Source organism: Podarcis filfolensis (genome assembly GCF_964270895.1).
Source record: "Podarcis filfolensis genome assembly, chromosome: 3".
Lineage (NCBI taxonomy): Eukaryota > Metazoa > Chordata > Lepidosauria > Squamata > Lacertidae > Podarcis > Podarcis filfolensis.
In genome coordinates this window covers 33,716,038-33,743,720 of record NC_139606.1, presented here as the reverse complement: position 1 = coordinate 33,743,720, position 27,683 = coordinate 33,716,038, and the positions used below count along the sequence as shown (strand labels likewise).

At 44.0% G+C, this 27,683-nt stretch overlaps 1 protein-coding gene across 2 annotated transcripts; it reads right to left on the bottom strand.

Annotated features, from left to right (window-relative positions):
* Positions 1-34: 34 nt before the first annotated feature.
* Positions 35-26,852, bottom strand: HCRTR2 (hypocretin receptor 2). 2 transcript variants are annotated; one of them, XM_083606254.1, is made up of 7 exons: positions 26,392-26,852; positions 13,516-13,694; positions 10,318-10,561; positions 6,311-6,426; positions 4,647-4,867; positions 3,256-3,377; positions 35-1,611 (listed from the first exon to the last, which is right to left on the bottom strand). In XM_083606254.1, exons 1-7 carry the CDS (start codon positions 26,684-26,686, stop codon positions 1,361-1,363), a joined length of 1,428 nt encoding a protein of 475 aa, XP_083462380.1. In that variant the 5' UTR covers positions 26,687-26,852; the 3' UTR covers positions 35-1,360. The 2 variants fall into 2 exon arrangements, with proteins under 2 accessions (XP_083462380.1, XP_083462379.1); XM_083606253.1 differs by lacking the exon at positions 35-1,611 and having other exon boundaries at positions 2,328-3,377.
* Positions 26,853-27,683: the final 831 nt, after the last annotated feature.

The window sequence follows — 27,683 nt, the reverse complement described above, 5'->3', positions numbered from 1 at the left end:
GAGTGCAGCCATCTGGGCACATTGTTCATCTCAATAAGTTGGGAGGCATCAGATGACTTCCTCGTGAAGTCAGATGTCCTATAGAATATGCCTTGCATATGGTCAGTGGCAGGTCTGGAAATGGGAAAGCAAAGTGAGGCTGACACAAAACTTCTCTATGGAAGCTAACCTGTTCAAGCAATGAATTTCAAGCCTGGCTCCTGGGCTTAAGACTTTGGTCAGCCTAGAGATGGGTGGCAGTTGTATACAGGGCTCCATTTTGAGTCCCTTTGCTGTCAAGTTTTTCCAGAATACACCATTCCCCCATTTTCCATTCCTCTCTGTGTGTGTCCCATCAGCATTGTTTGGCACTGAGCATGCTTAGCCCTTGTTGAACTCCTTTGGGGTATGTTCCCCCACCCTTTTAAGGATTCTCCCTCCTTTTTTAAAAAATTCTGCCATTTTTCCCAAGCCTGCAGATGGGGTGGACTTTAGTCTTTCAGATTTCAGTGGTGTCCTGTGCAAGGTCAAAATTCGGCATCCACACGACCTCTCACCTCCCTTTTTGCTCAATTCACTACATCATAGTTGGTACACCCTGCAGCGCCCCCTAGACTTGATGCCCAGCACGTCAGAACCAATCGTGCTTTCCTAAATCCACCTCTGCTGCAGATATCTTCCTTGATATGGCTGGTGCCCTTTTGAAGAAGAAGAAGTTTGGATTTGATATCCCACTTTATCACTACCTGAAGGAGTCTCAAAGCGGCTAACATTCTCCTTTCCCTTCCTCCCCCACAACAAACACTCTGTGAGGTGAGTGGGGCTGAGAGACTTCAGAGAAGTGTGACTAGCCCAAGGTCACCCAGCAGCTGCATGTGGAGGAGCGGAGACGCGAACCCAGTTCCCCAGATTATGAATCTACTGCTCCTAACCACTACACCACACTGGAATCACATTCAACAAATGATGTCACTATTAGTATCAATTAGTATGGCCATATTAATATAGGGTTCATTTATGCTATTTTATGAACAACTTGGTAGAGGCAAAATTGGTCCTAATGTGATTTCCATCATGATGCTTCCCCCTTGCTTACTGCCAACTTTGACTGAAACACAAGATGCACCCACTCTTTATTGAGAAAGGAAATACGTCAGAAGCTCTGACTAGTTAAGGTATATAAAAAAATTAATGTGTTCCCAAACAATCTTATCTTACAGTTCAAAAGCAAAGGCTGTTAAAATCACGCAAGCTTCCAAACAAGGCTGTGGTTTCTTTTAGAAAATAAGAGGTGTTCATTGACTATTGTTCCTTTCCAGTCCGCAGTATTCTGGTTACTGGTTGAGACAACTGGGTGCGCAGATTTCCACTTACAAAAGTATTAAACCGCAGAGAAACTGGGATGCTCCCAGCTGTGAACAGGTCCATTGCCATTTGTTGGGAGTGTGCTTATATGGGTCAATGCAATGTGCTCTGATAACTTGGTAGCATGGTCAAAATGGGTGATCTGGGTGGTCAAGGATTTCCGACTTTCTGTGCTTGCCCGTCCCCGAAGCCGGTCCTCGTTGTGGTGGCTAATGCCAAAGCAGCAGCAGCAGGAAAAAGCTGCTTTGAATTCTTCTCGGAATTTTCCTGCAAATCAAACAGCACCAGAAGCATGAGACAGTATACTATGAACTGGAATTTTTTCCCCTACCAACAATTCATGTGTGAAAATGAATCCTAACTTCATTGATTTTTTAAAAAATGCCACTGATACAATTTGGGTAAACTAGGGTTACCAGACATCCCTGGTTTCTGGGGACAGTCCCGGGATTTGCGAATCTGTCCCTGGACAAATTCTGTCCCTGGAATGTCCCCAGATTTGCAAATCTGTCCCTGGACAAATTCTGTCCCCGGAATGTCCCCAGATTTGCAAATCTGTCCCCAGGAAATGTGGCAGTGGCAGCCTCAGTAGCCCGGAGTTAGCCTGGTAGCGCAGTTGGCTCTGGCTGGCTTCAGGCGCTGCCCGCTGCCGTGGCGCCCGCCATTTTTCCTCTCTGGAAGTCCCCATGTGATGTGTCTTGTGTGCAGTGCATCATATGGGGACTTCTAGAGAGGAAAAATGGCGGGCGTCACGACCATGAGCAGCTCCTGAAGCCAGCCAGAGCCAGAGCCCTACCAGGCTGGCTCCGGGCTGCTGACTGCTGCTGCTGCCACTGCCAAAGGGGAACCGGGGACGTCCGGCGGTACAGATCTCCTTCCCCCTTTGTTTTGACTGATCGGGGGAGGCTCGGGAGCTGGGGGTGGGGGGTGTTGCCCAATTTTTAAAAAACTCTGTGCATTTATGTTTCACGGGGTGGGAAAGAAGGGCTTTGCACCTTTATGCAATATGCATGTGTGCTTGGGCCCAGGGTCTTTTGCCTCACCATCCCCACTACTGGCTCCCTGTTGCTACTCAGCTTCAAAAAAAAAAGGGGGGGTCCCTGGATTCATTGGAAAAAATCTGGTAACCATAGGGTAAACCCCAAAGAGATAATGACATAGCTTCATTAAAAACCTGTTCATTGCAAAATCATAGTATTATTCCCCCTCTTGGTTAAATGGGTGGATTCATGGCACATGTAGCGAAGAGAATATAGAGTTGGAAGGGACTACAAGGACCGTCTAGTCTAACCCCCTGGCAGTGCAGGTACCTTTCGCCCAATGTGGGACTCAAACCCACAACACTGAGATTAAGAGTCTCATGTTCTACCAGTAAACCCAGTAGAGACAGGGAGTTCATCTGTCTTGTCCTGATGTTGGCAGCAAGGGTAGTGTGCAAGCATAACCCCCTCAGGCAGCCACCAGCAGATAGTCTGATAGGAAATTACGCATCAGCCTGAAACTCAAAGCAGGGAAGCCAATTGGAGGCACAAAATATTCCCACCCCCCAACAAGAAGATAAGGGAAGCCCAAAGGCTCATTTATTTACTGTTTTTTTTATTTAAGACATTTCTATACTGCGTAATTGTTCAAAATTCCTAAGTGGTGAACACAAAGCAATGGGGCAATAAAACTTTTTCCTTTTTTTAATCGTTAGACGGAACACTGTCTTAAAATGCTGGAACAAAAAGGGCTTGGCCACATGCCTGGAGTGTAACAAGGAGGGTGGCTGCCTAATCTCAGTTGGGAAAGAGTTCCATGGGCTCGAGCCCATTACAGTGAATGAAAGACTTCTAGTAGTTCTGAGCTGTGTAGCTAAACCATGCGGGGAGGGGGGGCATTGATAAAAGGCAGCAGAACTGAACGACTTACCACTGAGGAAGTTATAAATAATTGGGTTTGCTGCACTATTTGCATATACAAGCCAGTGGGAGAATGTAAACCAGGCATACACTGTTTCTCTGTCATTGGCATTGTTGAACATCCCAAACACCCTTACAAAAAGAGAAGAAATGAGAAGACATTAGAAATCTGATTAAATCTCAAATTAGCTTTCAGTTTGAAAGATTTGTACACAGAATATGTATCTCAAAATGCAGAGGACCACAAGGACACAGTGTTTTCATTATTATTAAAGGAAAGGGCCTGTGCGTGTTCTCCAAGGGAGTGCAAATTTTATAAGTGACTTCTAAAGTTTACCGCACACCTTGATTCAGATAACCACACACTGAGAAATATTTCCGGTCACCTCTGGCCTGAATGCTCTGTGTAAAGTGAGAATGGTGGTGCTGATGGGGGAACAAGGGTTGTTCTGGTCTTGGACCAGGCAAATGTTGGTCCTTACCACACTAGCCCTGATCAAGGAGACCTGCTTAGAGACAAGAAGTTACGTGGAATCTTGCTACTTTGGTTGCCCTCACAGTACAAGGCTGCACTCCTCTGCTGGGTGTGCATACTCTAGTTCTGTTATTTTCCTTATTCTTTCTTGAACCTGGCTTATCACTGAGACAACATTAATATTTGCTTGTGCTCTAATTTCCTGTTTACAGAGAAACACTAAACTCACCTAAGCCCCTTCACTCAAGTCCCTAAGACTGGAGTGCCCTCTAGTGCCTTTAAGTGTATCCTGCAGTTCTTGATTGTTCCCAATGTTGCCTCTTGCAAGATGTCAAGCATGGGCTTGCTGTGGTCAGAACCCTTTGGTTCTTCAAGCAGGTTCTACCACCCTGCCTCTTTTCTCCTTCTCCTCTGCTTCTGAGCCTTAAGCAGCAGCTGAAGGAGCAGAGAGGTGTTTCCACACTTCTTGCTCAACTGTGTTGACAACTAGTCAAGCCAGCCATGTTCACATCAGCTCCAGTTTTGCCTGCCTTTCTGCAAAATTAAAAACCACAAGCTAATACCAGGGTCGGGCCATAACTCATTGCTCAAGCTCATTTCTTGTCCACTGAACGTTCGAGGTTCAGTCTCCAACATCTTCAGCAAATAAGGATTTCACATGACAGAACTGGAAAGGATTTCTGCCTGAGACTTTGTAGAGATCTGAGTCACTGTTGACCATTTGTTTGTGACTTTATGATTTTAAAGTTTTATGTTCCAATTATTTTATTGTATATTTTTTGACTTGGCAGTTGATAAACAAACAAACAAACAAATGCTAATTTTGCTATAGGGCTAGTCAGCTGCAAAATGGAATCATCCTGCTACCTAAAGACTAGAAAATCACACACAGATGCATATTATTACTCATTGTGTATTAAGGTTACCTTTTTAATACATTGAGAATGCTAATTGGGAGATAGCAGAGGGCAAAAACCAAGAGAACGACCATGAGCATACGTGCTGTTTTCCTCCGGGTTTGGATTTGTTTGATTTCGGCTGCCACAGCACTAATCCTGAAATTTGCCGATGGCTTCTGCCTTTGGGTTTGTGCTGTGGATTGCAGAGGCTTCCACTTTCTCTGAATCACAGATGAAGTTCCTGGAATCTAGCAGAGCATAGTAAAGGGAATGTTAATTATTTCCATTTGCCCAAAGGGAAAATCTGTTAGGCTCACTGGCCCAGAGACAACAACAACAACAACAACAACAACAACAACAACAACAACAACAATAGACACACATGTTGATTTCAATGCAATCTCTTTTCTATGGCTGAAATGAAAGATGCCTTTCCAGAATTGTGTTCATTTTGCTTATGCATCTCCATTCTGAATGTGAACCCCCTTTTGTTAGATATAAGAGAGACCTGAAGAGGGAACTCAGTAAAGATGCTGAATTGATGAAAACTAGGAGGTAACAGATGGCCACCTTGCAACTTAGGTGCTTTGTGTGACATTTTGTCTGATGATGGTTCGTCTAGGAGTATTAAAAGCAGAATTTTAAAATGATATTTTAAATTGTATTGTATTGTATTGGTTGCATTTTTATTTTGATTTTCTTTTGTATATGGCTTTGTAAAATTGGGTTACAAATTTAGCAAATTTAAACTTAATACCTGCTATACTACTGTAGCGCACCCATAAGACACACCTAAGGATCTAGTTTATGGGAGCATATTGCTAATTTAGCCAAAGATTCATAAACATGTTCAGAGAGATTATTGGTCCAAAATATGGAACTTTTTTATGAATAAAAAAAATCAAGTTGGCAAATACAAGGGATAACCGATGAGCAACTGGTCCTCTTAATGAGGTCTAATATCACTGAAAAATTGTGCCCAATTGTGCACAATTTCCAATGATATTAAAAAGCCACTATGATACACCTGCTCTACTTGATGTGACGTACCTGAGCAAAGAGTCAAATCACACTAGCTAATAGGTGTTAAGTAGGCTTGCTGTGTTAATTCTCCTTAATATAACACCTTGTTCACTTTGGCAACTGCACTTGAAAAACAGAGATATGTTATTTTCCATGAGTGGAAGTAGAAACAGCTTCTGCTAATGTATTAAATCTACTCTATCAACAGAAATAAGAAACAAGAAAACATAATATGTATCATGCCGAAGTGCAATGTAAATGTTTCTGAAATGTTTACAACATTTTTCTTTCTCTGTTCTAGGTGATTTTTCCATTTCTTTTATCAAGCCTTCATCCAAATGTAAACTAAGAGCCAGGGAAGAAAATGATCCTATCTTAGCAGGAATAATTTCATTTCAGCTCTTTAGAGTGAAAATGTAAGCTAAGAATTTGTGGACTGGATGCAAACACTTACTTTGCTATATCAGTTCATATGCTTGGATGGTTTTGGACAACATGGTGTTCCTTTTTTGGTGAAAGATTGCTTGCATGTGAATTATACACAATTATTCTACTCTGTACCATTAATATATTTTTGTGTCCATTACTGAAATACATAAATATGTCAGTCTTTAAGAGGCATCATGAAATGGATCACACAGATGGATCTCACAGCAAAATAAGCTTACCTGCCGGCACCATAGCTTTTGAAATATCTGTAGGTAGGCCAACACCATCAGACACAGTGGGGCCATATATGTAACCAGGAAAAAACAAGTGTGATACATTTTGGGGTAGACTTCAGCTGCAAAGAAAACCAAAAAGGACTTGAATAACATCTCTTTTGATCTTCTCTACGTGCGCTCATTTGAAGTTGTTAGTTGCTATGTAATTGTTAATGCATGCAACAAACATATTGTAAAATTAAAGGGCTGAATAGATAGGATCGTTTCAAAACAGGAGCCTTTCCTCCAAAACATTCCAAGCACATTATTAACCAAGGCCACTCAGATCCTAGCATGTTTTGCATGTGGTGAAAATCCTTTAGGGTAGGGTGTTTCACACTTCGTGACCCCATGGACCAGAGCACACCAGGCACTCCTGTCTTCCACTGCCTCCCGCAGTTTGGTCAAACTCATGCTGGTAGCTTCGAGAACACTGTCCAACCATCTCGTCCTCTGTTGTCCCCTTCTCCTTGTGCCCTCCAACTTTCCCAACATCAGGGTCTTTTCCAGGGAGTCTTCTCTTCTCATGAGGTGGCCAAAGTATTGGAGCCTCAGCTTCAGGATCTGTCCTTCCAGTGAGCACTCAGGGCTGATTTCCTTAAGAAAGGATAGGTTTGATCATATATATATATATATATATATATATATATATATATATATATATAATAAATCCCTTTGACTTTGCAGCTGACAAGATTGCTAAACTAATGTTCAGAAGCATTTGGAAGCACCTAGCCATCCAAAGGCATTGGTTACGCCATCGCCTGAAGACCTTGCTAAAAGATGAGGATGTAGAAAACAATGGAGAGCAACCTTGAAATCAAGGTTGTGAAGCTTAGATTTCCAAAATTGTTGGCCCCCTGGGGTAAGGGGCAGAAGGCCAGCTAGGATTGTTAGGAACACAGGAAGCTTTCTTCCACTGGTCCATCTACAGTATTGTTGATGTTGACTGGTAGCAGCTTTCTGGGGTTGCAGACAGGAGGTCTCTTCCAACTCTACCTAGAGATGTTGAGGACTGAGCCAAGGACCTTCTGCATGCAAAGCAGATGCTCTACCACTGGACTGGACTGGACTGGACTACCACTCTACTTTCACCACTTGCAGCCTGGTCAGAACCTTGTGGAGTCAGGAAAAGTATTGAACTGTGAGGTGAAGATCTAGGATGGAATCTGGCATATAAGGGGTTGAGCCACAGCAAATCTGATGAGTTGTGGAAAAAGCCAGCCAATACATATAGCAGGTTATGGGGTGGTGCCAGACAGAATTGGGAGGTCACAGGCTTTTGAAGCCCAGTGCCTGTTACCTCCTAATGGTCAGACCAGTGAAGTACTGGGTGGTTGGTAGTCCTGCTTTAAGTGCTTTGTACAGAATTCTTCAATGGTGTGAATCTCCCAAGGGTTCTATAAATATGCATGAATTACCCGTTTCCAGCATCTGCAACTGTGATGTTATCTGGGTAAATCTGTATCACATGAACCAGATGGAGTCGTTTTTCTCTTAGTGCACCGAATATATAAGAAGGTTCAGTAACTTTCTAGGTCTGAAAAGAAACATTGCTGTGTCAGGGAGCCAGAACTGTAATTGAAATTTTACTGCAGGGGAAATTACCATTATCTTAAGTATTTGAGCTCTCAACCGGCAGGACTCAAGAAAGCTCATAAAGAGCCACCACCTGCCTGCACGGTGACCTTCAGGCAGCATAGTGCAAGTATAATTGCAGCATTTATTTCAACAACCATTGGAGGTTTATGGCTTCTAATTTAACATCTTTAGCTTTTCTTTTCTTTTTAAAAAAAGGGAGAAAAATGTAGAAGCTGCCAGGCTGTGTACAAGTCGATGATGGATCAAGATGGACGAAGAACGAGCCTTTTCCTTTGAAGTGGTCTCAATCAGGGCGGGGATGCATTTGGAGGCAGAACTTCAAAGAAAACCCAGGGCACATACTTCACATAACAGTTGCTTAAGGACCTTTGTGCTTTAAGTAGAACTAAAGATTCCACCAATGTAGCAATTATTACATCTGACTGACAGGGTGGGTAGGAGTGTGAGAGAGCTGAAGGTTTCGTCATCAAGGAACCCAAATCCTTAGCTGCTGGGTGCTGTGTTAAAGCATCGGTGAAATTGCTGAATGGCTCTCAGTGCCTTGATTCAGCTGTGTGATTGCCTGTGCATATGTGAGGCTGGTGGTGAACTCATGGCCCAACAGTTACTACATGCTGATCATGTAACTGCAGACCCTGTTTTGTGATACTATGATCAAGCAAATCAGGGCATGCCCCTAAAGGGGAAATCCTTTTTGCTAGGTTGTGTTCCATGTTGAGTTGGGATCCCGTTGCCAGTCCCATGCATTCCCAACAGGAAATTGTGAGGTATTATTGACTTTGGTCTAAGTATCGCCACCAACTGAACCTTGTTGACCGCCATAGCTGGAAAATGGAGCACTGGAAAAGTAGAGACATTTCAGCTTCCTCACAGAACTCATCTCTGGGAGCCTGAAAAGCAAATTAATTCTAATATTCTTCCAGGGAAGTGAAAGTATGCTTGACACCGCCTTCTGGCAGGGATGGAGAAATTTCTTCCTCTCGGATTGGCCAATCGGGAAATAAGGAGCAAGGGGAGACTTAAAAGCTGAGGTCGCTGTGGTGTCAGCAGGACTGACTTCCAAGCAAATGGATAAAGGGTTCAATCTTTTCCTTCACATACTGTTTTTTCTATATGTAACGTGCCTTTTGTGTGTGTGCTGCTGAAGAATCCAATCATTCAATCCCCTGACAGTCCAAAGTAAATTAAAACCACAATAGCAAAACAAAGTAAATAGTAAATGCATAGCAAACAGCAGAAGTAATACATTTGTTGTTGTTAAGTCGTTTAGTTGTGTCCGACTCTTTGTGACCCCATGGACCAGAGCATGCCAGGCACTCCTGTCTTCCACACACCAAAAACCCAAAGGCCTGGGGAAATAAAAATGCCAAAGCCAAGAAGAGTTCCTCCTTGGCCCCAAGCACACCTCCTAGGAGAGGGAATTCCAAAGGTGGAGTGCCACCATTGAAAAGGCCCTATCTTCACCTGACTTCTAATGGCAGGGAGACACAGAGACCATCCAAATGATCAGTCATTTTATTTGTATGCCACCTTCTGATGTGCTTCTGAAACTGCTCTGAATGCATGGGCTTGCAAGGTCTTGTGGAAGATGGCAGTCCTTAAGGTATCCAGTTACCCTTGGTTATTCTGGTGATACCTCTGGTTATTTTGGGCTATCTAAAGGCCTGTGAAATTCACAGATGAGGTGGTGGTTGGGAGGGAGAGAGTGTTTTCATGTTTCCCATAGGCACCTGACCAGTTCCTGTGAAAACAGCAGACTCCTCCCATGTTTCTATGTTCACATCTTCAAGTCATAAGCTATGTCAACATAGGCACAATATAGGCCCAACACAGACACCAACATAGGTGTCAAAGGGCACCCTTCTGGGCTGTAGAGAGCTTTCCTCTTAACAGTAACCACATTGTACCCAACATTTGTACCCAGCAGTGCTGGTCAGTGGGGTGGAGCACAGCTCCCCTAGTTTCGCAATGTAGAGATCATTTCTGGTAACTGAGACATACAGGAGAAGGGTGGAGCCAGTGAGGAGGTCAGCATTGTGTGAATGCAGTGGTGGAACCAATCTGATGCTCCCGCTGCTGCGTCCACACCACAGAGACCTCCCTCCTACCTTGCCCCCCCTCAGTTATAGGAAACAACACAAGCAATCCTGACCCACCCACTCCACCTCACTGACTGCTACTGCTTGTACCTAAGAAATCCAGTTAGAGATTAAAGGCAGCTAAAAGCCAGTGCCAGAGAAGATCATGTAAAGTCCTGGTTTCAACCAATACCCAATAATTCAGGAGATAAGGTGGGTTTGTTAACTGTATAGTTTTCCTTCCATAATGTCCATGTGGGCAATTCCAGTCCCATGGTGAAAAATACTCACCTCCCCAGCGTTCATCGCAAACCGTGAATAAGATGGTTTTGTTGGCTAATGCTGGCAAGACATGGCTGCACTCCATGACAAACGCCTGGGGGATCATTATAATGCAGGAGACAATCCAGATAATGATAATGCTGTTCCTGGCCCGCTTGGCTGTGCTTTTAAACATCAAAGGGTGACAAATTGCATACCATCGATCCAGGGCGATGCAACTCAGGGTTAGCACGGAAACAGAGACCGACACAGTCTAGGAAGGGGGAAAAGGAACAGAAGGGCACAAAGCATCAGTAAAAACAAGGAGGAGGGAAATGTTGCTTTGGCACTTTTAACGATCCTTTCAGAATCACATTAACTTTCCCCTTCATGGGCACAATCCAGCTAACAAAAGTCACCTCTCAGTCCTGTTAAAAGCAAAGGAATGGACCACCTATGTGCTGTTTAGGGGTTTTTCCTGACTCCCATACCCAATTTATTTGGGGGGTGGGGTGCATAGGAGGAGGAGAGAGAAGTCTTTGCACAGGATTGGTTAGGTAAATGCCATCTGGAGTGCCAGTCATCTGCAAATGAAAGGCAGTTTTTTGTTTTTTTAAAGCACATTCTTGTTATGAATCTGGGAGTGCAAGACACACTAAATTCCAGATTAAGCTAGTGGTAGGTTTTAATTTAAGTCTGGAGTATCAGACAGGAAATGGCCAGACTCATATGTATTTAGTATCAATCAAGTGTGTATTTGAGCCATGCTAGATCTTGCTAATCCTTTAATTAATCCAAGTGTTGGAGCTAATTAAGTCAGAACTGGCCTACCGCAAGTGAGGTGTTAGCAATGAGTCATTAGCACCTACAGTATAAGGGATTGAAGAAACTTACCATAGAGTGCAAAGAAATAAGCCCCTTTGACTGGAGAGATAAAAGCCAAGATCTTAGAGAAGGGAGGGGAAGTAATGTGGGCCAGAAATAGAGTGAAGTGGTATAATAATAATAATAATAATAATAATAATAATAATAATAATAATAAAAATTTATTTATACCCAGCCCATCTTGCTGGGTTGGTGGCGGCTTCCAACCAAATATTAAAAACAATACAGCATCAGACAATAAAAACTTCCCTAAAGTTGTCTTTTAAAAGTAAAATAGTTGTTTATTGCCTTGACATCTGCTGGGAGGGTGCTCCACAGAGCAGGCACCACTACCGAGAAGGCCCTCTGCCTGGTTCCCTGTAACCTCACTTCTCGCAGTGAGGGTAGTGCCAGAAGGCCCTCAGCACTGGACCTCAGTGTCTGGGCAGAACGATGGGGGAGGAGACGCTCCTTCAGATATACTGGACCGAGGCCGTTTAGGGTTTTAAAGGTCAGCACCAACACTTTGAATTGTGCTCAGAAATGTACTGGGAGCCAATGAAGATCTTTCAGGACCAGTGTTATATGGTCTTGGTGGCCACTCCCAGTCACCAGTCTAGCTGCCGCATTCTGGATTAATTGCTGTTTCCAGGTCACCTTCAAACGTAGCCCCACGTAGAGCACATTGCAGTCGTCCAGGTGGACCACTCTGGCAAGACAGTCTGCGGGCAGGTAGGGTCTCAGCCTACCAGATGGACCTGGACACAGAATTAACCTGCACCTCCATGGACAGCTGTGAGTCCAAAATGACTTCCCAGGCTGCGCACCTGGTCCTTCAGGGGCACAGTTACTCCATTCAGGATCAGGGAGTCCTCCACACCTGCCAGCCCCCTGTACCCCAATAACAGTACTTCTGCCTTGTCAGGATTCAACCTCAATCCGTTAGCTGCCATCTATCCTCCAACTGCCTCCAGACACTCACATAGGACCTTCACTGGTTCTGATTTAAAAGAGAGGTAGAGCTGGGTATCATCCGCATATTGATGGACACCCAGCCCAAACCCCCTGATTATCTCTCCCAGCAGCTGCATGTAGATGTTAAAAAGCATGGGGGAGAGGACGGAACCCTGAGGCACCCTACAAGTGAGAGCCCAGGGGTTTGAACACTCATCCTCTACCACCACTTTCTGGAATGGCAGTGACAAGCAAAAGTGTAGGAGGCAGAGAAAAATGGCTAGTGTCTGTTGAATCAAATGCTGTGCTTCTGGAGAAGGTAAAACCCCCTTGGAGTGTAATGCTGGGGACCGCCCCCCCCCCCCCGCAGGCTCAAGTTGTGTGTATATGTGTGTAAATAAACCCATATATCATAAAGAAACCACAGTCTTCACCGTGCTTCATTTTCCCAATGAAACACAGGCCCAGGTGGGAAATTTGTGCTTGGAATCTCACACTGCTCTGGAGTTTGGGGTGGCGTGTAACATTATATTTAATGAAAGGATGCACTAAAGCAGGTGCTTTTGAGGAAAGTCCTGTTGGGGTGGGAGAAATTCCATGATGGAGTGATGTGGAAGAAGGCCAATAAAACGAAGGGAGAGTTTTGGATATAAAGGAGACGAATCCGTAAACACCCCAAGAGGGCCTTGTTTCTCCCATAGCTGCAGCATTGGATTGTAAACAGGCACCAAACATTGCTCTGTCTGTCCTCTCCCAGTTTGCTGTTTTTACACCATTGCTACCTCTGCTCCCAACTTGTCAGGGAACTGGGGGCTGAGAAGGGGGAAATGATGGGGAAATACAGAGATAAGCCTTCGATCATTAGTAGTGGTACCTGATCAGGGGAGGAGGACGACGAAGGGTTGTCAGGAAGCAATGAATCAGAGAGGGTGGAGCAATTTCTGGGGCTTAGCTCCTCACGTAACAGAGGAAGGAAAAGGGGAGGGCTCCGGAAGTGGTTATGCTGGGGAAAACAAAAGCAGCAAACAGTTGCTGCATCTGATTCCAATGAGCCGGAAATGCTCTGAGAGCTCTGTGTGTAAATAGAAGAATGGACCAAAATAAACCTATAAAACTGGCTGGATGCCCCGAGTTTTATCTCTTCTAGCACCCACCAATCATTCCTGACACAACTCTGCCTTTTTCTGTTGAGGGATCCATTTGCTGTCTTGCACTGAGCCTCTTAATCCCCCATCACCTCGCCAGGAAGCTAGTTTGGCTATTTCCCAGAATTAGAAGGTTTAATTAACTTTTAACACTTGCTGGATCCAGGGATTAGAGGGGTCAGGCACCTGATCTCAATGCATAACACTATACATATTTATATTAAAGTGTAGCCCGCCCCTCCCCCCCCAACCTGGAAAACAATACCTGCAAATAAGGGATCACCTTGCACAGGCTGTCCCCAAGGAACCACGTCTCGGTGATATCCACCACTAACGTTGCTGGAAGACAAGTGATGGTGACAAGGACGTCAGCTAGGGAGAGGTTGACTATGAAGTAATTGGTGACTGTTCTCATGTGGTGGTTTTTCCATACTGCAACACAAACTATTTGCAAAGAAGAATCAATATGGACATCAGGAAGCAACAAATCAGAACAATGCAATTATCTTGGTCCAGAAAAGGCAAGACTTGGGAACCAAGTTTCTCAAAGTTGTGCCTTCTAAGCATTACCTAATCTTTCATACCTTCTCCCAGTTTAAGATCCTCTCATTGGGTACACTCAGACAGTTTCTATGTCTCCTCAGGATCAGTTTGGGTTTGTGGAGTGAAAGGAGGGGTCTGCCTGGGATGCCCAAGCCATATGATTGTCTTGGAGAAAGAACAACTGTCTACATTCTTGGAGAAGGCACACAGAAGCGAATATACAGATGGGGGAACTCCCATCATTATCCGTGACTTGGCTGAGAGCCTTCTCATGCCCATCAACACCAATACTGTTGCCAGGAGGTTGAAAATGAAAATGAGAAAAAGGCACCTCTGGCAACACCAATAATAATACCTTTATTGTCAATGTACAACCTGTGTACAATGAAATTAACCAAGCCTCCCCCCCCAAACACTCAATCTCATTGCACTCTGTGTGCTTGTCACACAACACACCAACCCCGAAAGTCAGTTGCACTATATTATTTTCCCTTCAGCAGCCTAACAGCCCATGGATAGAAACTGTTTTTTAACCTGTTGGTATGACTGATTATACTTCTATATCTCCTGCTCGAGGGTAGAAGATTAAAGAGGTGTTGGCTGGGGTGTGAATGATCCCTGAGAATTTTTCTCGCTCATTCAAGTTTTGCTCATTCAATGTCCTACTATTATGCTGCTCAGCAGGGCTCTATTTAAGCATTCAGTTTGCTCATATCAAGGTGGAGGCCTGCTGTCTAGTCCCACCAGTGTTTGCCTGCATGCTGAGTTGTAAGGGGAAGGTCTATAGTAAGGAGCCTTCTGTACAGGCGCCCTGTGTGATTTAGAACTGTGAATATTCGGGGGGGGGGGGAATTTCGCACAGGGAACTTGCATGAGTTCAGAGGACCTCCAAATCCAGAGTTTTGTTCTTCAATTCATGGAGGTCAGCTGGCACAGGAACATGAAAGCATGGGTCTACTGTGCACACGCACGCACGCACGCACACACACACACACACACACCACTCTCCCCAAGGGATTTAGAATCACTTCAGTAAAATGAATGTTCAAATAATGGCTCATGGGCTTCAGCACTCTGTTTCAGTAGCGTCCAATGAAATGCCTCTGAGCAGCTCACAAAGCAAGACATGGCTGCAGTACCACCCTCCCAAGACCAGGTATTCCAAAGTATCTCATATCTCATAGGTTTCCTTATCTGAATTGAGTTCCAATTTTTAAATTCAAGAATCCACCATGAGATTATTATTTTGGCTGGATTACAGAATGAGAAGGGATTTGCGCCATCTTGGAATTGGCTCAGTGCTTATCTAGTTGATTGATGATGCCTGCAATCCTGAACAGACTTACTATGGAGGAAGCCACAATGAACTTGGTGGGATTTACTCATGAGTAGGGATGGGGAAGGAACTTGGTTTGGTTCTCACACTTAATTCACATTTTCCAATACAACACATGAATGCAAATATAGCTGTCCTGTGAAATTCACACTTATCCAAATATTGAGAGGCAGTTCTCCAACCAATATTGGAAGAGAGTATGCATTAAAATGCATATAGCAGTGAACGTAACAGACAACAAATAACTGACAATTTTGCATATAGTTGGAGGGGTTTTGGCATCAGATTTTCTAATCTGCATCTGACTAGCAAAATCATGACAACAGAAATATTATTCTCCCTCTTAGGATTTATTTTGTAGTTTGGAGGAGTAGGGAGGGAGGGGGAATACTTAATTTGATTCATCACTTTCTTGCTTGAAGAACATCTGAAGTGTTTGCAGTTCATTCATTTTGCCACAATGTGTCAGCCTGCTCCTTTTCATCCTGGCAATAAAACAATGGCGAGGATTTGCCTCTAGCAAAGTCCTGGTCCTTGCACTAGGGGAATTCCAGCTTCTAAGAACAGGTCTCAAGAATGGATCCTCCCCAAAACCACAGAAGGAGCATTATGTGTGCAAAAAACCACCACTATATTCCTTTCTCCACCATTTTTTTGCTGCACAGATAACATCACCGAGACAGATTCCGTGACAAAATAACAAGCAGAGGTGCCCATGTGCTTGATGGAAGAGCATTCTCCACCATCACCACATATTCAATGATGGTGAGGGGTCCAGGCCTGCTCCTTAACCCCAGGCTCAAGAATAGGTTTATACTAAACCTAAAAAGGTAAAAGGTAAAGGACCTCTGACAGTTAAGTCCAGACTCTGGGGTTGCGGTGCTCATCTCGCTTTACAGGCTGAGGGAGCCGGTATACAGCTTCTGGGTCATGTGGCCAGCATGACTAAGCCACTTCTGGTGAAACCAGAGCAGCGCACGGAAACACTGTTTACCTTCCCACTAGAGCAGTACCTATTTATCTACCTGCACTTTTGGCGTGCTTTCAAACTGCTAGGTTGGCAGGAGCAGGGACTGAGCAACGTGACTGAGCAACCCTGTCGTGGGGATTTGAACCGCTGACCTTCTGATCGGCAAGCCCAAGGCCCAGTGGTTTACACCACAGCGCCACCTGCATACCCAGTACTAAACCTACCGAAGAGCAATAAAATGGCAGCTGTCATGGAGCATAAGAAATGTGCGAATAACTCAGATGCATGTCACCCAACAGTCCCGCTACCATACCCCCAGGAACAGGCACAGCACATCCGGAAGCACACTTCCAGAAGCAGGCACACCACTTTCGGTGGCAGAGGAGGAGGAGAAAGAGTCGGTGAAGATAAGGTGACAATGGGGGCGGGGGGCAGCCACAGAGAATGTGACAGACAGGGGGTGGCTGCGGTGAGGAGGTGGCATGATGTGGTGTGTGAGTGTGTGTGCCCTGGATTTGTGTGAGAAGATGTCGGAGAGCGTGTCTTGGGCAAGAGTTTTGCCGGATTGCTGCATGCATTACAGCACTGTGTGCAATATCTAAACTCACAGGGTAAAACAAACACAGATCCCACAGATACGCATAGTTGGTTTTTAAACAATATTTTTCAATGCAATGCACCGCTCCACTCTGTCCAGGTCAGAGACCTGCTACACTCCTCAGCTGCACTCCTCACCTTGTGCACAGCTGCTGCCTGGCCAGGCCAAAAGAGATGTGGAGAGGGGTAGTTTCTGCCACGGTGGGTCAGGCAGGTGAGCAAGTGTGGCCTGGACGAGAGCATAAAGCTCTTCATGGCATTCTTGGAGGAATGTGCAGCTTCTTTGGCATGAACCCACAGCAGCAGCAACAGCAAAAAAGCAACAGCCCCCCCCCCCGAACCAAAGTAAGACACTTTTCAGTTTTGTCAGGTGCTATTTGTAAAATTGCAATGCTGAAGTGTCCTCTGTAAGTGTCTGCAAGAAAGATGGATGGGGAGAAAACCAGAACAAGGTGGCTGCTTCCCTGTGACCGTACTCCCCCCATGGCATCCTAGCTGCTCCACCAGGTCTAGTGGACACCAGCTGCCACTGGGTAGATTTGATGAATTTATGACTTTTCTGGCTGCCTTTTTTCCCTCCTGGAACTCGAGGACACATGCATGGAGTTCCCACTTCCCCCATGTGGCCCCCTATCCAGGTGTAGGCCAGGCCCATACCTGCTTAGCTTCAGCATGTGGCTTCAGAACATGGCTTGGAATGGATGCAAAAATGCCCAGCTAGCTTGGCGAAAACCATGACCAAGTCAGCCGTATTGCAATATCATTATCCATGAGCCAGTTGTGAAATGGGTGCGTAGATCTCTTTATCTAGCTTAATAGAACACTTAAAAATATGGCCTTTATTCTTCTACTGGAGAAATGAAGGCCATTCTTGAAGGACATCTTACTAAGATCCTGTTGAGTTATAAAGGCCTGTGCACTTAAAAGGTAAACAAAAGAAAAAGCCCACTCACTATTTCTGTGGTTAGACGGGTTTTGAGTGAGGTGAGAGGTGAACCATTATTAAATCTGCTGACTGAGTGCATGATAAATTCCAAGTGCTGATCGGAAGTTAGTAGGGAGCACAGACATAGCAGCCCTCTCTCCAAGGGAGCAGTAACAACACACTTTGCAAAACACTGGCTGCTTCAAGGCTCCATCTAGCAAAAATCATAGCAGCACATTGGCAGGGTCTATGATGGATTTTTTTTATATCAGCTGTAAATCTCCCCAGAATATGCCTTTCTCTTTGCTCCATGTGGCAAGCGGTTCTTGACACCTGCATAAGAGGTCAAGCATGGTTGTAAAGCCTGACCCACCAAGGGACAGTCCCAGATTTACAGAAGCTGTCCTGTTTTCTGATTTGAACCCAGAGTGTCCCACTTTTCCTTGGGATGTCCCTGTTTTCATTGGAGAAATGTTGGAGGGTATGGAGTTATGCAAGCCTCGAGCCAAGGAGATAAGTAACTATACAGCCTTAGAAGACATCTGAAGGCAGCCCTGTATAGGAAAGCTTTTTAATGTTTAATGTTTTATTATGTTTTTATATATGTTGAAAGCTGCTGCGAGTGGCTGGGGCAACCCAGTCAGATGAGTGGGGTATTATTATTATTATTATTATTATTATTATTATTATTATTATTATATTAAATTGGATATCCCTATTTTTGTTGGAGAAATGTTGGAGGATATATAAAGCACAGGATGCAATTCAAAGTGCAGGCAAGTTAATTCACAAATACAAGAATTTGACAGAGCAACTGGTGCAAGGTGCAAATGATGGAACATTCTCGTCTTCCTTAACATGCAAAGTGAATGGAGTCACCTTTGGGTACACCAGTTGTTAAATCACTTGTTATGAGTTTCCAGTCAGCTGACGGAGCTCAGAAAAGTTCATAGTTGAAATTAATTTGCAGATCCAAAAGGCCACTGGAAAATTTATTGTGACCTTCTACTCAACATGGATCATGAATTTTCATAACGTCGGGAGGTTTGAAAATGAATGTTAATTTGGTATATTTATTCTTTCTGACCTCAAGCCTCACTTCATCTGGTGTGTTACCATTATCATGTCTAGAGCATCTCATGAGAGTGAGGATGAAGCTCTGCACAGCAGCGAGGAGCTGCTTCTATTGTCAAGGCTCCCAGAATTTAGAATTTAATTTAGAATCACGTGCAGGGTTCTAAATTCTCAAGTAGAGAAGGCCCTCCCCTGTAGACCTTCACCCTCACAATTGTGGAATGTTCTAAACATGATCCCAGATGGCGTGGGGCTTGGCAGCAAACCCCGCTTTCCCACACATGTAAGAAGGATGAGCAGCTGAGTGGGGGGTTTGTCTCCTAGACAGGAGTTCAAATCCCTGCTCAACATGAAGCTCATTGGGGGATGCCCTAACTTTATCAGCTTGACCTTCCTCTGCCATCAACTTACTGTAAGAACATAAGGAAAGCTTGCTGGACCACTCCAAGGCCTCTCTAGTCCAGCAGCCTGTTCTCACAGCGACCAACCACATGCCTGTGAGAAACCCACAAGCAGGTCCTGAGCACAAGAACACTCCTCCACCATTTTTTCTGAAACTGGTATTCAGAAGCATACTACCTCCAGATGTGAAGGCAGAGCACATCCATCATGGCTAGTCCTGTACATGGGATAAGCTGCACAAACCCCTTAGCTCTTTGGAGAAAGGATGGGCTACAAATGAGAGACATCACATATAAGAGAGTGAGTGAGCGAGCGAGCGAGCGTGCATAACATTAAAAAATTGTAGAATGTGGATGGTCAGCTGGTGGTTCATAGGCTACTTCCAACCTCACTGTCACGTTCTCCTACCCCATGCCTTATTTTCCCAGCACCACCAGAAAGAAAGTGCAAGTTGGTTTGCATAAGAGAGGCTCCCTTTCAAGCGGACAACACATTTCCCCAACACTGGACTGTCCGAAGGGAGTTTGCTCGTTGTTGCTTCTATGGATTGCAGACCTATGGATGTTTTTAAATGATCCAGAATAGATGTCCAGCATTCTCTTCCCATATTGGCCAGCCAGAAGCATATGTGAAACCAAAAGAAGGACATGAGCACAAGTCCTCTGCTGTTTACCTCTTCTCCTATTCAGAACTGCTATTCAGAAGCATACAGTCTAAAGTGGGGGTGGTTAACCTATGGACCTCTAGATGTTGTAGAACTATAATGCCCATCAGCCCCAGTCAGCACAACAAAATGGTCAGGGGTGATGGGAGTTGTAGTCCTTCAACATCTGGAAACCCACAGTTTAGCCACCTCTGGTCTCAAGTGATCACCTTAGGGAACTTTCATTTTTAGAAGTCTATGAAGTTTTCTGTATAATCATTGCTGATTTTATTGAAGCCATAAATTGCATTTGCAGAGGATATGAAATCTGAGAGGCTTCAGAGAGAGGGAGGACAAAAGAGATAACCCAAAGATACCCTCTCAAGAGAGGCAGGAAAATAGCATCCACAACAGATCAGAAGCTCTGATATCTTTGCATCATTGCAATCTGGCAGTTAGCAGTCGCTGCTGTGTTCATCCTCATAACTGATGTCAACATATACTGACTTATAGGACTTCTCTTGCATTTTTCCCTATCAGTTTCTGCCCAAATTCTTCCTATGAATAATTTGAATGAAGAATGCAGTGCAACTTAAACCAGTTCTTTCCTATCAGCACATAGATCAGGGCCTGACTTACCATGAGGCAGAGTGAGGAAGGTGCCCGAAGTAACTGGTTTTGGGTGTCATGAAAGGGCAGGGAATTTTTGGTTATTGAATTTATTATCATTGTATTTTTGATGCAAGTTTTGGCTGCTTGCAGATATTTATTTTGCCTGAGGTTCCAGAACTGGCTTTCCTGGACATTATGTACCTTGACTTGGGAAGTACTATTTACTGAAGAGATGGGGACTCTCAAGCCTGAGGACAACTGGGGCCTCCAGGTCTCTCTGCTTGACTCTCAGGATTCTCCATAGGATACATACCTCCCCAGGTCACACCATTCACGGGCCCTGCTCCATACCCTCCTCAAAGGCTTTTGCCTAACTAGAATGTGTCCTTGAGTGATGATAATGTCTGGATGGAGAATGGTTAAGTGGATAAGTATGCGTATCCCTTTGACTTCTGCATAGCTGAAATGCAACCTCTGCACAAAGGTGAAAGTCACATCTGTTGCCCTGTCCACTTTGGCATCTTGTCCTATTGACCACTAGAATTTGTGCCCTAAAAGATGTCCTCAAGGGAACATGTCCCCCTGGCTTTAAAAGGTCCCCTTCCTTGTGATTTAGGGACGCAGGTGGCGCTGTGGGTAAAACCTCAGCGCCTAGGGCTTGCCGATCGCATGGTCGGCGGTTCGAATCCCCGCGGCGGGGTGAGCTCCCGTCTCTCAGTCCCAGCTCCTGCCCACCTAGCAGTTCGAAAGCACTCCTAAGTGCAAGTAGATAAATAGGTACCGCTTTATAGCGGGAAGGTAAACGGCGTTTCCATGTGCTGCGCTGGTGCTCGCTCGCCAGAGCAGCTTCGTCACGCTGGCCACGTGACCCGGAAGTGTCTCCGGACAGTGCTGGCCCCCAGCCTCTTAAGTGAGATGGGCGCACAACCCTAGAATCGGACACGACTGGGCCGTACGGACAGGGGTACCTTTACCTTTACCTTTACCTTTACCTTTACCTTGTGATTTACTGTTTCATCTTGGGCAGCAAAACATCTTCAGCCACCCTTGAAATACCTACCTTCCTTAGGATTTAATAAAGCTATCTCACTTGGACTATTCAATGGGAAGAATGAAAAGATATCTGCCGGAGTACCGATTTCATGCTGTTTAGGAATGCTGCTTCAAAGAAAAGTAAGAGCTTCTTTCAAAAGGAAATGAGGTCTGGGGAAATGCAGGGGTAAATGTGCAGGATAAACTAATTCCACACCCACTAGGACAGGGGTCAGCAAACTTTTTCAGCAAGGGGTCGGTCCACTGTCCCTCAGATCTTGTGGGGGGCAGAACTATATTTTGGAAAAAAAAATTGAATGAATTCCTATGCCCCACAAATAACCTAGAGATGCATTTTAAATAAAAGGACACATTCTGCTCATGTAAAAACACTCTGATTCCCGGACCATCTGCAGGCCGGATTTAGAAGGCGATTGGGCTGGATCCAGCCCCCAGGCCTTAGTTTGCCTACTCATGCACTAGGACTTTGTGATTCTCTTGCCATACTTTTCAGAAACAAACCTTTGTCTTTATATGCCAGAAATAATTCAGCAGAAGCATAGCCCTTCATCATTGCATCTCCATGCTGGGAAAACTGTGTGTGTGGCAAGCTGTCAATGGCAGCTGTTAAAGAGGGGCTGGCCCTATCATTAGGCAGAGTGAGACAGCTACCTGAGGCAGCAGTTGCTGCCCCCTCACAGTTATCTTGAATCCTCAACCATACCCATCTGTTGCCATGTAGATTCTCCTGGGCCCTCTAATCTGTGCTGCTGCCTCAGTTACAGTGGATTATGCCATCCCATCACCAGTGTTGGGATTAAGGTCCAACCAGCTTCAGTAGGTGGAATGGTGGTGGCTGCCATCTTGTCTTTTGCCCTGGGCCAGTCCTGTGTTAAAGGCACAGAGCAGCCTTTGCCAGCCTCGTGCCTTTCAGGCATTTCGGGCGACAAACCCCATTGGCCACAGCTAGCATTGGCCAATGGACAGGAACGATAGAGTTATAGTCCAAAACAGGGTAAGCAGATTATCAGAAATAAAGGCGATGATACCAGTGCAGTGAATTCCTAGTGTGGAAATGCTCACGTTTCTTTGAAGGGTGATAGCACTCACGCTTTTAATATAGATTTGGTTACTTTTTAATTAAACCATGTCGTGCTGTGCTGGTGCTGTGCCGTTTAATATTGACCTAAGCATCTAATCCACAAAGCACATGGATCCAGTTAAATTGGCTCAAACTACCAAAAGCAAATTAATTGATCTACTGAGGATTTTGCTGATGAAAGGTCTCACTGCTTTTATGGGATTAAAGCCTATGCAGCACCAATCTGCTCCTCTCTGGCCTTGAAAATCCCGAAGGGAAAATAGAAATGCAACACTGTTTTAAAATGAGATATGTATTCATTGTTCTAATGGCTAGCAATTGGTTGTGTTAGCTACTCTGTTGAATCCAGTGGGGCTTAGTTCCAGGTGAGTGTGTATAGAACTGCAGCCTAAATCAATAATATGAGAAAATATTGCTCAAAATGATTAGACTCAAGACAAGAGTGAATGTCTGCCTCTTTTTATCTGTAACTATGCACATTAGGGCTCACCTGTTGCAAATTATTAGGCTTCACAATGATAGAGTCTCAGACTGAAAAGGTTTCTGTGTGAGCACTGAGATTGTTCAGATTCCTCTTTCCTGTTACAATCTCTTATGTCCTCTGAAGAGCCACTCCTGACATTTAGGGACCCTCCTGTCTTAGGTATGCTGGATTTTCTCATGTTTTCTTTTTTTTTTTTTTTAAATATTTTTATTCAAAAGTTTTTCCATGTAAACACGACATACATAGACATACAAAAACAAAACGAAACAAAAAACATGTACCATTTCGTATCCTAATTTCTTATACCTTCCTTCCCCGACTTCCTCATACCTCCCATTTCTGTATTCCAAATTCTTATCAATTGTTCAGCAAATCTTCCCTTATTTTAGTTAAAGTTTAGACTAATCTTCCTTATTCTCCTTGTCTTAACCATTACTAATAGTAACCATTTACTTTCTAATCCAACATCATTCTAACTTTCATTAACTTTATAATATTTCTTTAAATAGTCCTTGAATTTTTTCCACTCTTCTTGCGCTGTTTCTCTTCCCTGGTTTCGGATTCTGCTCGTCATTTCTGCCAAACCCATGTAGTCTATCACCTTCATCTGCCATTCTTCCAGTGTGGGTAGATCTTGCGTCTTCCAGTACTTCGCGATGAGTATTCTAGCTGCTGTTGTAGCATACATGAAAAAAGTTATATCCTTCTTTAACACCCCTTGGCCGACAATACCCAAGAGAAAGGCCTCTGGTTTCTTGGTGAAAGTATATTTAAATACCTTTTTAAGTTCATTATAGATCATTTCCCAGAATGCCTTAATCTTTGGGCACGTCCACCAAAGGTGAAAGAATGTACCTTCCTTTTCTTTACATTTCCAACATTTATTGTCAGGCAAATGGTAAATCTTTGCAAGCTTGACTGGGGTTATGTACCACCTATAGATCATTTTCATAATATTTTCTCTTAAGGCATTACATGCCGTAAATTTCATCCCGGTGGTCCACTGGATTTTCTCATGTTTTCTCCCTGCCAGAGTTTGTGTCTGCTTGGAAGACATCCAGAAGAAGAGGTGTAGCAGGAAGAGGAAGTGCTAAGAGCAAGTCTTGGCAACGTTTTCATGCCTGCATGATCTCTGTTGCATACTAATTTCCTAAATAAAACAACTGACTTTACTTTGAGTCTCTGAGTCTCCTTTCTGACCTGCTGGTGAACCTGCTGCCCTGACACCGATTTGTAACCGATCAGTTTCAAAAAATGGATTAGTTTGGGATGTTTGTGTGATGTCCTCTTTCTTAACCTGTTTTACAGAATTCAGTTATGACTTCTGTACAAGGTGGATGAGGGGAGTGGAGAGCTCTGCCTCTCACGATTCACACCTGTTGAACTCAGCCAGATGCCTGGTTCCACACCCCCTCTCCTCATCCCTTGGTCTCCCTCCTCTTGCACACATTCCAGCTTGTCAATATCCTTCTTAAATTGTGGCACCCAGAACTGGACACTGTACTCCAGGTGTGGTCTGACGAAGGCAGAATAGAGTGGTACTATTACTTCCCTTGATCTGGTTTGTGGTCCTTATAGGCACTAGCTAAGGGGGAGGGAGTAGCAGCAGTGGGTGCTTTGCATTTCAATAGCTGGGTCATGCTTGCTTCACAAATGTACTGGAGTATTCAAACACATTCCTGAGCATGCTTTTTGGAATGTTCGCAACAGCTCTAGCTCATCGGAGAGTTCTAAAACTTCTATCCTCATCACCTCTATTTGACATGGCTCTTCCTATGTATTTCCTGATCCTGCCACAAACAATGTGGATCAGTCATCCCCTCAAAACATCTCATGCATTTTAAGCAACATTTTGTTATCTATCATTTTATCAGCTTTTATCTGCTCCCTTACTTCCCATTTACATGCACCTTTCCTTTGTTTCTATAAATGCCTGAATTAATGCTTCATCCTTTCTTGTTCCTGTTTGCTTCTTCCCTCAGTTCCTGATTTTTATACTATCTCAACCCTACCTACCATGCTTTACCCAACTTCACTTTCATCTTCCCATTTCTCACAGATGCACTTCCCCTAAGGGCTGTGAGTTGGATTGGTGCAGAATTTCAGTGATTAATTCTTCTGTCCCTTCTCAACAGGCTCTGGATGATATAGAAGGGATGGGTTTAACTTTATCGCCCCTCCCCATCCTCAAAACCCATACACCATATGTGTACAGCAATTGATATGTTCTCAGGGAGGGCCAAAGCTCCATACAATTTTTCATACAGTTGTCACTGACTTCAGCAAACTGCAACTGGCATGTGGCAAATGGCAGCTTTAAGATCTGAGATTGTCTTAAATAACACCACCAAGACTATGGGATACAAGAGCCATCAGTATTGAGAACTGTGAAGAACAGCTGCTCTCTTTCTCAGGCTGAATGTTCATTCAGAATTTCATTCAGAATTCTGTTGAATGAAGTAGAACTCGTCATTCAAAATTCTCTTGGTATGAATGGAACCACTAGGGTAAAGTGTCATATGAAGAAAAATGTGTTCTGATTATATGAATGAGGCTTGAAGAATTCAGCACCCCTCCTCTGTGGACAGCAATAAAAAACACACCAGTTGCCTTTGGAAAGCAAGGCAGCAGTTCAGTCTGTAAACCAATAAACGAAATAGCTGAATATGTTGCCTGAGGACTCACTGAACTTGATATGACTTACTTCCATGTAATTTGCTTAAGGTCAAAGTGTTCCTCACTTATTACTGACTTGTTACAAGGTCTGGATTTAGGAACATGTTTTCTAATGAAATCGACACTTACAGTGAAATCCTATACACATCTGAACAGAAGTAATATCTGTTGAGTTCAATGATATTTACTCCATTTAACTAAGTATAAGACTGATGCCTCAACAAGTTAAAGGCTACTGAAATCCTTCAAATAAATATGTTTACCATCAGATTTTTTTTTAAAATGCAAATTGCATTTCTAACAGTCTCAGGTGGCTGTATTATCAAATGCTTCTATCATATCCCAACAGAAAAGAACAAAGATTATGAATGTCAAAACCCTCAGAATAAATAGAAATCTTTTCCAGTCAGAAAAAGAAATAATATTTCTAAATCTCAGTGTTGTACAGTTGGTTTTTAAAGTTTTATCAGTACAGTATACAAGTGGTGTGAAAAAGATGGTATGACAACATAATAATAATGATGATAATGATGATGATGATGATAATATAATTTTTTAATTTATATCCCACCCATCTTGCTGGGTTTCCCCAGCCACTCTGGGCAGCTTACAACATATATAAAAACACAACATTAAATATATATATATCCCATACGAGCAACAAAAAAACCAATAAATCAAAAGAATCCAATAACAACAATAATAATAATAGCTATAGGAGTCTAGTATACAAAATGTTACTCACCCAGGATGTTTCCAACGAGAGCCACAATAAACACAATAATATATCCAGCAATCAGAACCCATTCGTATTCCTTGGGATGCAAATATTCCTTCCAAAGGTATTGCAGAAATTCCTCCTCATCATAATCTGCGGAGGGGTTTCCAAAAGCCTCCTGGGTGCCATTCAGCTCTGTATTAGATGACCAGTTTCGACAAGATGGGAAGCCTTCCTCCACTTGAGTTAGAGACATAATTTGCTGTGCTCTGGATCTGAATCCAACCATCCAGTAGTTCAGGCTGTGATCAAGCCCATCCATCCATAGTTTATGTGACAGAAGAATGTGCAGAGAAAAGAGAAACAAGGGGGTGGGGGTGGGCAGTGAGGAAACACCCCGGTGCCAACTGCAACTTCTATGACCAGTTTCATACCAAGGATTTCCCAGTGGAAAGAGGCATGCAGCAGTGCCAGGAGAGAGGAGGAAACACTCAGAGGCTGCAGCGACACAGAGGCAAGCAACAAAAGCAGCACATGCTTCCAGTTTCTTCATTCAGCCAGGATGTGCAAATCACAGTATTGCAGTGAAGAAGAGAATGCACAGAATACTTCTTTCACACACACACACACACACACACACACACACACACACACACACATATGGACACAGTTTGCCTCCTATATTAATCCTTATTTCATTATCCCTGTAAGGACTCCTAACACATTACACATTTATTCTGTATATCTGCATTGCGCAGGGTGTTTGCGGGCACTTGACAACCATGTGGGAAATTGTTCTTTGATTACACAAATCATCCCCCCCCCCCACTTCTTATTGCATGCCTTTTCTCTCCTGTTCTCCAGGACCTCTCTAGCATTGTTTCCCCAAGGTGATAGATTTCAACTTGATGGCAACCAGTGGGTGGGACTTTTCTACGGTGGCATCCACTCTATGGAACAACCTACCTCCTGGACACCAGCACCTGTGGCCTTCTGGGAGACTCACATGGGAAGTGTATTTGGGGGGAGGGGATATTTCCTATGTGGGAAACAGTTTCTTTGGTTTTTTGTTTTGCCAAATAGTTTCTGTGCAAGTGAGTGGACGCCATCACATCCTGTATGTTCCAGGAGCCATTTGCAGACTCTTTTTCACTACCCGTGACTGCCACACAAACCCTTCCATTGAGCACCGAGCCACAAATACTTATTGATAAGAATACAAAATAGAACTCTCAGGAATGGTGGCTGTTTTGGGTGCTAGGGCAGGAAGGGAGAAGCTGTAGCCTTCCAGATGTACTGGGACTCCCACCAGCATGGGC